Below are 13,469 nucleotides of genomic sequence, written 5' to 3' on the forward strand. Positions count from 1 at the left end.
AGTGAATGGAAAGGAGGGAGAGAGGAGATTTCGGTATGAAAAGGATGTGGCAATGAAAACAGTATGAGGACAAGGGACAAGAAAGAGTCAAAGTCTCTAGCTCAAATAATAGCACATACCTATAAATGCTGATCTGGAAAGGAAGCTAGGAAAATAAGTTGTTTTTGTTTGTTTAGGTACTGGGATCGAACCCAGGGGCCTGTAACTGCGGAACCACATTCCCAGCCCCCTTTTAATATTTTATTTAGAAATAGGTTCTCGCTGAGTTGCTTAGGGTCTTGTTAAGTTGCTGAGGCTGGCTTTGAACTCCCAATCCTCCTGCCTCAGCCTCCTGAGCCACTGGGATTACAGGTGTGTGCCACTGCCCCTGGCCGTAAATAAGTTTTGAAGTTTGAAATGACAACAAAACACCCACTGAAGAGCCACGATGTTCACTTTCTTTGAGGGGCAAAGAAGGGTCACCCACAGCACAGGCAGGACCAGAAGTGCTGCCCCTCAGTGCCAGCCACATCTCAGCCCAGGCCACTCTCTCAGGCTGTCCAACTTTTGCACAAGCAGTTTCCACCCCTTGGCACACTGCTGCTTCCTCTTGCTTGTCTTCAGTTCACCCTTCCCGGGAAGGGTGCATTCCCAGGAAGGGTCTCCCTGACTCCCCATTTTCCCCATCTTCCTTCTTAACTCGCAGTGCGTCTGCCCTTTGCTGCGTCTCCTACCAGGCTGAACTGCTGGAGTGCGACTCTCTTCCCCTGGACCTTTGTTAGTCTCTAAGGCTATCACTCTGACCCGCAAGAAGTATTTGTTGACAGTGACTGACGGATTCCTGTTGTTGCCCTGGTAAAGAACTACCCTGCCCTGTTAAGTCACAGTTTCTTCCTTCTTAGGGCAGCGCAGCTAACAACCTCAAGACCAGGAAATCATCTTCCTCATCACATACCAGGGTATTATTCATGCAGTTTACTCACTGTAAAGGGTTCCCTTGAGATAAAGCTAACAATTAGTTGAAGATTTACGAATTTCCTAGGACCAACCTCTTTCTGATTCCGACATAAACAAGTGGTAGTAAGTGCTTCAGAATTTCTCTATGGGAGGGTCTTGGGCGTTGCACTCAAGTGGAAATAGGAGTCTGGTCCTTTACGTAAACCGGCTTTTGCAGAGCAGCGTGAGGGTTTGTACATGTGGTGCTTGACCCAGCGAGGGGAGCATGTGGATATTTTGGGGAAGTCTTTACTACACCTCTTGCCTCCTTTTGCATAGGTTAGTTTTGATGCCTACCAAACTGCCAAATTCTATTTTCTTTCAACCGCGAATTACCCCGATTGGGAAGGGCCCGTCTTTTCCCGAGCGGTAGGAGACGTGGAAGTATGTTCGCAAGACGAGTCCAATTCCCAGAGGATTTGGGGATCACAGGAGGGTCAGGTTTTCTCCCTGTGGGGGTTTCGAGGCTACTCAGAGCCACACGACTAAGGTCCACGACTGGTCAGCGCCCAGAGACCAGACGCGGGTTCCAGCCCGCGCCGTCCGGGTCCGAGGGGGCGGGGCGACAAGTGTGAGGTCGGGTGGGGCGGGGCGGGGCGGGGCCCCGGCGGGCGGGGCGGGCCGACCAGGCCGGGGGCCGGGGGCCGGGGGCGGGGCCAGGCGCGCCGCTCGGCTCCGCCTCGCCGGGCTACGCAGGCGGCGGGGCTGCGGCACGGGCCGGGCGGCACCATGGCGGCGGCGGCGCCTGCTGCGGCGGCGGCTTCTTCCGAGACGCCGGCGGCGACTGCGACGGCAGAGCCTGAGGCGGGGGACGAGGACAGTCGCGAGGTCCGAGTGCTGCAGAGCCTGCGGGGCAAGATCTGTAAGCGGGGGTCTGGCTGAGGGGCTTCCCCGGCGGCGGCGGCTGCACGGCTGAGGGGGCAGCGGGCGCGCTGGGGTGGCGGCGCCGAGCCGTGCTGGATGGTGGGCTGAGAGGGGGCCGGGGCCCCGCGAGGCGCGGCGCGCCGGGCCCGGAGGGCGGGTGCGGGCGAGGCTGGAGGGGGTGTGTTGGGGGAGGTGTCGGCTGGACGGGGCGGCGTGGGCTGCGGCCGCCCCTCTGGGGAGGGAGTGGAGAGCGGGCAGTGCTGGGGGAGGTGGCCTGGGCGCGCGGGCGTGAGGGGCTCGGCGGCGCGGCGCGGCCAGGGGCGCGGGCCGGGGGCGTGAGGAGCTTCCGGCCGCCCTCCGACGCAGGCCTCCGGGCGGCGGCGGGCGCCGGGGAGCGGCCCCGAGGTGGGAGCCGAGCCGCAATTATGGGGAGGCGCGGTCGGAGGAGAGGAGGCGGCGTGGAAGTGGGGCTGGCCCGAGGGGAGGGGGCTGCCTGCTCCCCGGGCTCCCGAGCCCGGGAGAGCTTGAAAAAGGCGCCCTGAGCGGGAGCAGAGCGGCCGCCCGGGACCCGGCTGGGTGCCGCGCGGCGTGCTGGCGAGGGAGCGCGCGGGAGGGGCTCGCTGGACACCTGTACTCCGCCCCGCCGCGCGGCCGCGCGGCTTGAATCGAGAGCGGCGTGACTGACAGGGACTCGGGGCAGGATGTAGTGGCTTCCTGTGAGCAGGTCTCAAAACACAGTCATCCAATCCGCACTTAACCCACTTAATTCCTTTCCTTTTCAAGCATTTAATTGTTACTTTTGTGAGCGAGCCATTACTAGTTGGCTACATAGAAATTTTGCTCCGAGGCCTGAGCATTACTCAAAATATGCGAGTTCGAGTTCAGTCATTTGCATATTGGTTTTTTAAAATGCCCTTTTGGTATTAATTGCCATTTTCCTACAGTAGTTTATTTAGACAAAATACCTTTTTTTTTTTTTAATAGAGCTATAGAGCTTACTTTGCTTTTGTTGAAAGTTAAGTTTTCTTTATTCAATATTCTCAGATTGGAAACGCGCTAGTTATGTGGGGTCTTTTGTACGTTGTATGAAGAAAACTGAATTGCATTAAAATTACAGCACTCTTTCGTGGGCAGGCTATAAAATTTTCTTTTTGAGTAATGATGCTATTAATTGATTCTGGAGTCTCTTTTAAGGCTGCTTCCTTTTTCAAGGATTTGGGATTTTGTTTGTTTATTTGGTACTAGGAATGGAATCCTAGGGGCGCTTTACCTTTGAGCTACATCCCCAGCCCTCCTTTTTTTTTTTTTTTTTTTTTTTCCAGTTTTTGTTGTTCATTTGATTATTTGTTTTTATATGAAATCTTATGTGTGGAGGTTGTGCAATCTACACAAGCCCCTTCTTTGCATCAGCTGCCTGAAAGTGGGCGACTGTCCTGGATGGAGAATCTTCACTGAAGAATTAGTTTCACATCTTCCTACTTCCTATGAAATGCCTTTCTATGTCCTCACTTTACTCATTACTTCATCAGACATTCACTTGTGTCCTTTAGTTCTGGGTAGCTTTGTTTCCTTTTATCTTATTGTTCCTGATGTTATTATTGTCATCTTCAAATTTCTACTAGAATGTTGGTTGTATTTTCTGACCTACCAGTGAGGACCCCATTGGACCTATCTCACAGCATTCTTTGGAGGAGCAAATGCGATGCTGATATCAGTCACTTAGCCCAGCACTGGGTTCTTTCATACTCAGTATCATTATTACAGGAACTTCAGAAGGGATGCAGGAAATTTGGAAGAAGGTTTGCAGGCCTGTCTGCCTCCCTGTGTAGTGGCTAAGAGCTGGCTACTTCTGTGTAGAAGTCTCCTGGTCTGTCTGCCTGTCATCAGTCCTCAGGGAGCTGGGCTCCTTGGGGGTCTATGAGTGGAAACTGAGCTCTACACAGTGGCTGCAGGTTTGGGACAGTCCTGAACCCCATGCATTTGGACAGAGGGAGCATAGAAGCTGCAGCCACACCTCCTGAGCATCTCCTGGCTTCCAGGAGGTTTTTTACTTGCTCCCTCTCACACTTGTTCTTCAGGGAGCCATACTTCCCAGGCTCTTTGCCCTCTGGTTACCTCGTAGGTTGGGCCCCTGGGAGGCACTGGCCAGTAGAAGCCAAGGTATTTCCCTTTATCTTTGCTTCATGCAGCATCTTTTTTATTTTTAATGTTTTACTTTAAGCCAAAATCTCACTAAGTTACTTAGGGCCTCTCTAAATTGCTGAAGCTGTCCTCAGACTTGCTGTCCTCCCATCTCAGCATCCTGAGTCTCTGGGATTACAAGCATGCGCCACCACGCTGGGCTGAGGATTTGGGAATTTATTGAATCCCAGAAGCAAACTATTAAATTTTCTCACATTTTAATTCCCTGTTATACTTGTGGAACTCTTAAGAGATTCCAATTCTTAAAAACCAAAAAAATGACACCTGAGATGAAGATGTTTCCTGCGTCTAAGTTTCCAACATTAAAGATACTTTTAGGGAATATAGCCTTTTCAGAATTTAGGCTAAATATTTATTTAATGTATGCATATGCCTAATTTAATTGGGAAAACTAAATGGGCAGAGTTCCCCCCTTGATCTGGTTTTCCTAATTTTTACCACTTTACATTTTAGCATTATTGATATTAGATACTGTCTATTGGAGCCTCCACTGATGCATAACTGCAGGTTGTCCATGAAACAACATATGTGTGTGTGTGTTTGTGTGATGGATTTGAGTTGGGCTGTTTCCAGAAAGACTTGGTAATCTTACTTTCACCTGCTCCATGGCAATGACCATTGAGAATAGTTTTGTAAGAGGCATCACTGTAAGTGAAACTTGGGTCTACAAATAAAAGAAACAAAAAATGTTTGTTTCTATAGTTTAGACCAATGCTGGCAGAAAGACTTGGAAATTGGCCATTCAGTTAACTGGGAGTGATACTGCTTTAACCATAGTCAAAATATTACATCTGTTAGTCAGCTTCTTGCTTTTTGAATTGCTCAGTATAAAGCTCAAGTCATGGAGTGATCATTTCATAGGAAATATGTATTAGTATATTTATATACAGAATTCCTCATCTCACATTTCTTTTCTGTCTTTTTAACTAATGTAATCCGAAATTGGTTTAGCTTCAGAACTTGTGAAGAGGTGCTGTTCTCTGTTTCCCTGAAACTGATGTGTAGCTTTTGTAGGGAGAGGGCTGAAGGGTAGATGAGTCTTTAGGTACTGAAGTTACAGAAGTGGGATGATGGTGGTTCCCATGATGAAGCTATTAAACAGCTTGAGGAAGGGGGCATCTGTGCCTTCTTTCCTCTTCACTACACCGAGAAATCTTGGAAGAAACCTTAATGGTACCTACTGACCTAGACATAATGCTGGTAAATCCTAAACTCTAATTGGGAGTCCCTGATCTGGAGAGTTAGAGATGCATAGGACTGAAAGTGAGCCTGAAAAGAAGTGCTCTTATTCCTGGACTTGGGTGGGTCCCTTCAACTTCAAATCATTTCAGTAAAAAAGAGAGGATGGATTGATTTATACATCTTTAAGGTTCTAGATATAGATAATTGTTCACAACCTTCTTAAGGGACTTTATTCTTAAACTTATTAATTTCCCATATATATTTCACCAGGTGGAATTAGATTGACAGATTGAAAAACCATTTTATTGCTAGTTTCAAATTATCATTTGATGTTAGCAAATCTAACAATTTCACAATTTCCTGAAGTCATTTTAGTGCCCTAGGAAACCTTGACAGTTCTAGGGCTGTCTTGTGAACCTTTGATAAATGAAATTAGGGCTGTATTCCAGATTTCTTCCTTTAATTTTGAACTCTTGTGCAGTGGGTAGCAGGTATGCTAGCATATCTGAAGCACATTGCATGCCTTCTCTCCAGAAAACTCTACACTCAGGTGAAAAAAGGATTTGTGCTTTCTTTGTTATATATCTTAGGGCTTCATACTATTATTTTACGACTTTTTTGGTTGCCTCTTTTTGTTCTTGTGCAATTAAATCAGGTTGTAAAAATGTTACTGAAGGGGCCCACACCATATGGTGCATGGGTTTATCTACTCAAGGGGTACCATATTTGTAAGAGCCAAATGTTAAGATCTGTGTGAATTTTCATTTTTTATTTTATTTAAAAATATTTTTAGTTGTAGATGAACATAATACCTTTATTTGATTTATTCATTATGTGGTGCTGAGGATCAAACCCAGTGCCTCACATGTGATGGGCAAGTGCTCTACTACTAAGCTACAACCCTAGCTCCCGTATGAGTTTTTAGATGTGTGATCATTATATGTCCAAGAACTTATTTGATATGCCTGATGTTTTGAGGCCAAGAATGACTGGGTTGTTGGACAAAGTAGGGAGAATCTGTGGGATATGGTTAAGTACTCACTTAAAGGCCTAGTGAAGTTAGTCACCTGGGTTTGAATTTTCTTTCAATTTCCAACTTTTGTTAGCCTCTGTGTACCTCCGTATTCTCGTGTAAAATGGGCCTAGTAAAATATATATATCTCATAGGACTGCTCTGAGGATTAAATAAGCTTGTCCCCCACCCCATCCTCACCCACCAGGAGTTGGGTCAGCTGTGAACATCTCTTAGAAAGGAGTAGAATAAGAGATTAAAAACTCATCTTTAGTGGGGTGTGGTGATGCACACCTGTAATCCCAGCAGCTGGGGAGGCTGAGGCAGGAGGATCGAGAGTTCAAAGCCAACCTCAGCAAAAGTGAGGCTCTGTCTCTAAAATACAGTACAAAATAGGGTTGGGGGTTTGTCTCAGTGATTGAGTACCCCTGAGTTCATTCCCTGGTACCAAAAAAACAAAAAACTTCATCATTATTTGATGTTCTTGTCTAACATGTACTGGTATTTCCTGGGGTACAAAGTTGATTAAAGACAGTTCTGTATTCTGCTTTACACATTGTTAATATTCTTGTGATTTTAGACAACTCATTTACCTTTGAGCTTGTCTTCCTCATCTTTGCATGGATTGTCTTTCTCTTTTCCTTCTCCCCATAAGTTATGTGAAGGAACTGTTACACATCCTTTAAAAGCCTGCTCTTTGTCATCCTTTCCTTAAAACTCTCTTTGGGGCACACACCACCCCACCCTCCCTTCTCTGGTCAGAGGGTGTTAGACCTTCCTGCTGCTGGGAATCAAATTCCTTTTCTATTTTCTTGTTATAACACATTTCATAGACATCATTTGTATATTTCTCCTGTTATAATGTGAACTCTTCCAGGGTAGAATTCCTTCTTATTCATTCACCCCCGCCCCCCATTTCTCTCTTTCTGTCCTTCCTGTCTAACTAGAAGAGAGTAGGCCTTGCAGTGTTACCCTAGGATAGTTTGCAGTACTGGATATGAAAGTGTTTTGGTCACTATACAGTTGAATAAACTAGAAGCTGTTCCTATTATTTAAAGAAAACTGTATGAATCTGTCAGGAGGTTCATCTCTTTCAAAATCATGGTACTCTCTATGGGTAGATTTTAACTGATGCCAAAGTTGCTTCCTTAGGAAAAGGATTAAATTTTCCTAATTACTCTGATGCTTTATTAGTAGAGTATTTGAATATTGTTACCTGTTCATGAATATTATTACTAATTGGTTTTGGGATCTGGAAGAAACATCTCATAACCATACTTTACCCATTAGGTGTTTTTATTTGGCATGGTAGGTTTGAATTTTTTGATAATAAAGTACAAATCAAAACATTTTATTGACTACCCAATAGAGTTGAGAGGAAGAGATTAAAAGGGGGGTTTATTCATTATAAGAATTCATTAGTATCAAATATTTGAAATGAGAAGATGAGTTATTTAAGATGGAAGATGAATCCATCTTTGACATGAGTGGAAACAGGAGAGAAAAGGGTTCTTTGTAAAAGTTCAGAGAGCAGTCTGCTAATCATTTGCTCTGCGGAAGACAGGAGGTAAGCCTCAATGAGTTCATAGAGTTTTTTTTTTTTTTAAACTAAGAGTTCTTTGAATAGACTCCTTTATTTTCATTTTTTTGTTGGAGCTTAATGGTTATACATAGTAGTTGGGTCTTTGAATAGACTCATAAGTGACTGAAGCTGATGTGGCTAGAATAAAACCATATTGTTTTATCCTTTAATCATAGATGCTAATCCTATTTCCTTTTTAATGTGCTTTATGAAATTATTTAACAATTTTAGATTATGTGTTTTATGTACTGAGAAGTTCTATGCTCTTTGGGTGGAGCTGCTAACAAAGTTTTGTTATGTAGTCATATATTAGTATTAAGTTAAGAAACTTTTTAGATATATTAAGACGTTTTTGACATATCTTGGACTTTAGTCATCAAAAATCCCTAGTTAAGGGGCTGGGGAGATAGCTCAGTCGGTAGATTGCTTGCCTTGTAAGCACAAGGCCCTGGGTTCGATCCCCAGCACCCCCCAAAAAAAACAAAATCCCTAGTTAAAATGGCATATTTTCAGAATCTTTGATTCTGACGGTGCTGTTAATAACAGAATGACCTTAGATTCTTTAACCTTGAGGCACCCCAGCTTATAAAATGAGAGGGTCAAATGTGTTTTTTTAACATCCCTTCTACCACTTTAATTTTTTCTTTGTAGTATGAACCATTTGTTTTAGGACAATACATCAGATGCTTCTATTTTAGTATTTAAATGTGTTTAGTATACCTGTTTTGCATAAAATTTGCTGTTTTAAATATTTAAGGGTTATTAGATACAGTTGTTAGAATCCTAAAATATTTTTTATGACCATTAATTAATTTAGCAGTTCATAATACACATCTGAGTGTCCATTAGGGCACACCAGAATTTGGTTGAAAATAGGTCTAAACTGTAAAGGGATAAAAAATTCCCTTAATGTCTTATCCTAAAGTCTATATTAAGCAGTAGTTGTTTTTATTCATTGTATTCATAGAGAATTATTAAAATTTAGAGTTTATTCTTTCCCTCATTTTACACATGAAGATTCTGAAATTCAGGAATCTAAGTGTCACACAGTTAATGTCTCTTTGGGCACTGGTCCGCTACTTTCAAATTTCTTCCTAGAATGCTACATAGTATTAATGTGGTACATGTGCTCCATTTATTCTGTGAAGATCACCCTACTATCTAGTGGAGTGTACACAGTGGTAATAGATTTCCACTATGCTTTGTATATACTCTCATCTGTTCCTTCTTAAGAACTTTGTGAAGTGGTTAGCATTAGTGATGGAACTTGATTGTGACTTAGGTAGAGATTGAACTTGGGTGTTTACTTACTTATGTCAGAGTTAGATTTTAGCCGTCTTGACTGCCCATCAGTGTCACCTGTGAACTTCAAAAAATTCTGATGCCCAGACTTTACTCCTGATTTACTGAGTGATTTTTGGTGTCTACCTGGATACCTGAAGGTTTAAAAAATTCCTCAGGGTGTGATTTAAGCAGCTAGGATGGTTAACCTCTGTTTTTGCTGGCTGAACAGACTAGTCACAAACTGAATGGTAGCAACCTGTTGTGCATGACCACTTTAAGTTTTGGTGTGGTCACAGGGTTGTTTTGTTTGCTTATATTTTTTTAAAAGATGTATTCATTTGATTAGATAATGTAAACAACTGGTTCAAAAGTTAAACATTATGAAAGGGTATAGGTTGAAAAGCATTCCTTTCATTCCTTCTGAAGAGGTAATGCCCTAGCTATTACCTCTCCAGAAGCAAGCAGTACCGTTTTGTTTTGCATCCTTCCAGAGATTGTTTAAGCACTTACAAACATAAAATGTGTGTGTGTTAATGTCTTCTCTGTCAACAGAAAAACAATAGGAAAATATAACATTGTTCTGCGTCTTCCTTTTTTATGTCATATAGCTTGAAGATTTTTCATATCCACAGATATAGAAAGCTGCATTATTTTTTAAACAAGCACATAGTATTTCTTCATCTGGATATACTATAGTTTATTTAACCAGTTCCTTATAGATTGACATTTGTTTCCAGTCTTTGTGATTATACATATTATTGCAATGATGGACACATCATGTCTATGTGTTTATAGTAGGATAAATTTCTAGATGTTCAATCGACAAATCAAAGGGTATGTGCATTTTTATTTTGGAAAAACAATGCCAAATTGCCTTTTATAGAAGCTATAGCAATTTATGCAATTTATAATGTATAAATAAGTGTATGTTTTGTTTTTTTTTTCAATCCTGGGACTCAAACCCCAGTCCTCTTGCATTACTATGCAGGTGCTTTGCCACTGAGCCATACCCCCAGCCTAGAGTGCCTATTTCTTTACACCCACATATGTATATTTAAAACTTCTTGATCTTTACTAAGATCAAGAAGTGAAAGGTGAAAATGAACATTTAATTTTTTAAGTTTTTAAGATGCACTTTTTATTGAGGTTGATGATCTCTTCATATTTTAAAGAGCTATTTCCCCTTTTGGTGAACTTTTCTGTTTATTCTTTTGTTCTTTTTTCTACTGGGTTATCAGTCTTCTTATTGACTTGTGGGAACACTTTATGCTGTAGGGAAGTTAGCTTCTCTTTTTGTGGAAAGATTTTCAAAAATTATGTTTTGGCTGATGCTTGAATTCTTGAGAAATTTATTATGAGATCTAATTAGGGCAGTCAGTTGTTGATTTTACACATACTGTGTATGTAGGGTCCTGTATTAGAATAGAGATGGAAAAAGAACTGATTGAGGAAAGGTAAGTGCAGACTTAAAAACAAGGGTTAAAACATAATAGGTTATGGACTAAGATTGTGTCTCAGTGGTAGAGCATTTGCCTAGCGCACGTGAGGCACTGGGTTTTGATCCCCAGCACCATGTAAAACTAAATAAACAAAATAAAGGTATGTGTCCATCTGCAACTAAAAATATTTTCTTAAAAAAAACATAATAGGTTATTTGCAGCATATCCTTCATTCATAGAAAACATATGTGTAATACTGATTCCGTGTTAGACACTGTCTTAAAGCACTTTAAGACACTTTATGCATATTAACTAATCCCAAGTGTAACTCTTTACATGCTGTTATTATCCCCATTTTTATAGAGGATGAGGAAACAGAAAGAAAGTAGCTAAGCCAACTTGACCAAGGTCAGACTGTGAGTGATTGGTAGAGCTGTTATTCAAATTAGATAGACTGACCCAGGTCTGTCCTGCTTCTCTTAACCTTAACCGCTACTTATTTATTTAAAAAATATTTTTAGTTGTAGATGGACACAATGTCTTTTATTTTTATGTGGTGCTGAGGACCAAACCCAGTGCCTCTTATGTGAGACAACCACTCTATCACTGAGCTATAACATACCCAGCCCTATTTCTCTATTTGTTCATGTTCAGAGTAATATAATAATAATGTAAAGAATTCGTGCAAAATATGAGAGACCATTAGAAAAATAAAGTATATGAATAGGATTTTCATAGCCAAGGAAATATAAATGTCCAGTAAACATGGAAATACTGGCAAAGTTGAACAAAAAGTGATGAGGAAAATAAATATTTGAAAATATTGTCAATTTATGAAAAATGAAAAATTAGTTGTACAAACTTTGATTTCCTCAGTGGTGAACAAAGGAAATTGGCCTCGCCATAATGCTTTAATTTTCTGTACTGAGTGTATTTATATATTGGTTATGTTACTAAAAATGACTATTAATATAAATGAATTAAATATAGTATTAGTCTTAAGCTATTTGTCTCTCTTAAGCCTATCCTATCTGTAAAAACAAGGATAACCAAATGTTAAGTTTAGGAACATTTTGAGTGTGTGTATAAAGGTCAACTTTTCTGTTTTTTGGGTAACTTTTTATTTTACTTAAAATTAAAAAAAAGTGAATTCCCATCTGTTTTGTCTGTTTGGTCAATTCATATTTAAAAAGCCAACTTTTCAAAAAGTTAATACTTTGTTTCAGAGAAATGTGGTAAAAAGGTCCTGAATAATTTTGATTCTTTAAATGAATATATGTGTGAGTGGTACAGAACCTCTTAGTTTTGGATTTGAACAGTTTTATTTATATAAAATTTCTTCAGTAGGTCAGAGGACGTGAACTACTGTTTATTGAGTATTTACGGTTTCCAGATGCTGTTAGGATACTTGAAAATTGTTTCATTTAATCCATTTTCATAAAGAAGATTGGTATTCATATTTTAGAGAAGCAGAGAGGTTTTTTCCCCTTAGGAGTATTACGTAGCAAAGCCAGATTTTCAGAAGGTCTCTATTACCAAAGCCCATATCCCTTTTTCTGCCAAGTGACCTGTCCAGTAGTATATTGGAAGGAACTGATGAGTACATTTCTTTTGTGAAGAAGTTGATGATTACACCTAAATTGACTGTAGTCTAATTTGAGGGATAATAAAATTAGAATGTTTTAAGTGCAATAAAAATCACTGTTTTGGAGTTCACCAAAAACATTGTTTTTCTGACTCTGCTCATTGGGGGTTTCTCTGTATTTTTGAGCAGTTCTTTTAGAATGCACACTTGTGCATACACACATGGATTGTATGTCTTCACATCTAGGTTTTCTTTTTAGATTTTTTTCTTTTGAAAAGCACTGCATCAGAATAAGTCCCATTTTGTCTCCCTGGATGCCATTACTGGAAATATAACCCTATCCCATATTTGGATTGTCTGTATAGCCCTGAACTCTTATCTTTAGGCCTTTCTTTTACCGTATGGACTCTTCTGGTTGCCTCTGAGCCTGGTTAAGCTGCATGTAATTGAAGGAACCATTGGCCTAGCCTAGGAGAGATTCCCAGCATAAGCACTTCAGAGTTTGGTTTGCCACCTTGAGAAGGGGCCTGTCAAGACCTTAGAGACTAACACACATTCAAAACTGACCACAGTAAACAGGAAGATCCCCCTGCACTTGGTATGTACCTCTATAAGCATGGACACTTCCTGGCAATACCTTATGAAACTTGCCTTTTCGTGCACAGTAGTTTCCTAACTTCTTCTTCTAGACTAAGCTTCAGTCAGAGGTGATTAATATGATAGCAATATAAATAATTCTATGATGGTTATTATGATATATGACTTGTATACAGCAGCTGGTCGCTAATTATGTTTTATAGACTTTCCCACTGAGGAGTTGCAGTTTACATAATGGAATATTTTTTAAGAGTTGTGGTAGAATTTATGCCTTATTTTTGACCTTAATGCTTTGTCAAGAATGATATGTAGTTCAGAGTTTTAAAAATATTTTTTTAAAAATTGACACAATAATTGTACATAATTATGGGATACCATGTGATGTTTTGATACATCTATACATTGTATGATGTTCAAAGCAAAGTAAGAATCTCTATCTCCTTGAACATTTATCTTCGTTTTGTTCTATTTTGTAGTACTGGGGATCCAACCCAGGACCTTTCATATATGCTAGGCAAACACTCTACCACTGAGCTATATATGCAGCGTCATTTATCTTTGTGATGAAATAATTCAAAATCCTTTCTTCTAGTTTTTTTAAAATATACATTATCAGTATCTGTAGTCACCTTATTGTATAATAGGACACCAGAGCTTATTTCTCTTGTCTGTTACTTGGTATAGTTTGGATTTTCTAGCCAAAAAGAGCAATTTTTTGCTCAGCGAGTCTAACTGCTGGGTTCCAGG

The 13,469-nt window shown here is 40.8% G+C and overlaps 1 protein-coding gene across 5 annotated transcripts in view; it reads left to right on the forward strand.

Moving 5' to 3' along the window:
- Nucleotides 1-1,673: 1,673 nt before the first annotated feature.
- The window catches only part of RASA2 (RAS p21 protein activator 2), a gene marked incomplete at its 3' end in the record, with an annotated part of 109,828 nt that continues 98,032 nt past the window's right edge, over nucleotides 1,674-13,469 (forward strand). For all 5 annotated transcript variants that reach the window (XM_079100375.1, XM_079100376.1, XM_079100377.1 and 2 more), the window contains exon 1: nucleotides 1,674-1,837. In XM_079100375.1, coding sequence (XP_078956501.1) covers nucleotides 1,705-1,837 — 133 coding nt within the window. In that variant the 5' untranslated portion in view covers nucleotides 1,674-1,704. The remainder of the gene's footprint in view (nucleotides 1,838-13,469) is intronic.

Source organism: Sciurus vulgaris (assembly GCF_902686455.1).
Source record: "Sciurus vulgaris genome assembly, chromosome: 10".
Classification (NCBI taxonomy): domain Eukaryota; kingdom Metazoa; phylum Chordata; class Mammalia; order Rodentia; family Sciuridae; genus Sciurus; species Sciurus vulgaris.